The sequence below is a fragment of the Eretmochelys imbricata genome, chromosome 1 (genome assembly GCF_965152235.1).
Source record: "Eretmochelys imbricata isolate rEreImb1 chromosome 1, rEreImb1.hap1, whole genome shotgun sequence".
NCBI lineage: Eukaryota > Metazoa > Chordata > Testudines > Cheloniidae > Eretmochelys > Eretmochelys imbricata.
In genome coordinates this window covers 1,822,252-1,823,827 of record NC_135572.1, presented here as the reverse complement: position 1 = coordinate 1,823,827, position 1,576 = coordinate 1,822,252, and the positions used below count along the sequence as shown (strand labels likewise).

At 49.8% G+C, this 1,576-nt stretch overlaps 1 protein-coding gene across 1 annotated transcript; it reads right to left on the bottom strand.

The window, feature by feature from the left end:
* Window positions 1-356: 356 nt before the first annotated feature.
* On the bottom strand, window positions 357-1,355 carry LOC144259200 (olfactory receptor 52R1-like). Its single transcript, XM_077807384.1, has one exon. The coding sequence runs from the start codon at window positions 1,353-1,355 to the stop codon at window positions 357-359; it is 999 nt and encodes a 332-aa protein (XP_077663510.1).
* Between the last annotated feature and the right edge of the window lie 221 nt (window positions 1,356-1,576).

Here is a 1,576-nt window from a genome sequence, read left to right as displayed (position 1 = left end):
ACAAATGAGTGGGTCACAGCTGACAAGGGGAAGGGAAGACAGGAGCAAGTGACAGGGGCAGGGCATTTGGGAGAAAGACACACAGCAGTGTCAAAGCTTGACAGAAGAGTTGGGGCAAAATTGTAATTTCAGGGATCCAGCTACCGGCAATAAGAAAGGTGGCAACCCAGGGAAGTGTTCATAGACTAACTCCCCAGTTAATCATATTGACAGACAACAGTAAGGACAGGAAAGGGTTTAATGTCTCTCTGTCTGTCCAGTAAGTGATTTAGAGAAGGGACCCAGGTCCATACACCATGTACCAGCCAGCTCTGTACAAAGATCAATCTGAGAGCCAGAGCACAAGGAGAAAATATTTAGATCTCTTTATGAGGAAAGAGCTGGAGCAGCCTGCCCCGGATCTCTTTGGTCCTCACCCCGTAAATCATGGGGTGTAGCACAGGGGGCACCGCCTGGTACACACTAGTAATGAGAACGCGTAAATAAAGTGGCACATTGTGGCCAAACCGATGCGAAAGAGAGAAGAAGAAAATTGGGATGTACAAAGCAAAGATGGCACAAAGATGAGAGATGCAGGTCCCAAAAGTTTTGAGCCGGGCATCCTTTGTTGGAAGGCGCAAGATGGCCCAGAGGATCTGAGTATAGGACACAGCGATAAAAAACGCATCCATTCCATTCACAGAGAAAAGATCAAACAGGCCGTAGTAACTACTGATGCTGATGTCGGCACAGGCCAGCTTCACCACAGCTATGTGCCCACAATACGAGTGGGGGATGACGTTGGTTCTGCAATATGGCCACCGCCTTGCCAGGAACGGGTAGGGTAATGCAATTTTTCCACTGCGCAGCACCACGGCCAGGCCGATCTTGGCCACCAGGGGGCGTGTCAGGATGGTGGAATGTCTCAGGGGATGGCAGATGGCCACGTAGCGATCCAAAGCCATGGCCACGAGGATTCCAGACTCCATCCCTGAGAAGGAGTGATCAAAGTACATCTGAGTGAGGCAGGCACTGAAACTGATCTCCCTGGAATTGAACCAGAAGATGCTCAGCATTTTGGGCAGGGTGGATGTGGACATGACCAGATCGGTGATGGCCAGCATGCAGAGGAAATAGAACATGGGACTGTGGAGGCTCGGCTCCCTCTTCACGATGAACAGGATGGTGAAGTTCCCCAAGATGGCTGTGGTGTACATAGCACAGAAGGGGATGGAGATCCAGACATGGGCTGCCTCCAGGCCAGGAATGCCCAGCAGGATGAAGGTGGAGGGGTTGGTGAAGTCAGTTGTGTTGAATTCTGACATGGAGCAGGGGAGAAGGTGTCCAGCTCTGACGCATAAGGCTGTCTCCTGCATGCACTGTATGTTCCTCTGACTTTCTGTGTGTTCCCAGGGTCTCGGGTGATGGTCACAGCAGAAATGCCTGAATGGAGAGACAACATTAATACGAGACACCGCATGTACTAGTGGAGGCTGTTCTCATGGAGAAGCAGATTAATCTCTCTGAACACACTGAAAAATTATATTTAATTACTCAGAGAAATAACTATGAACAATGATCCTACTAAATCCAGTTC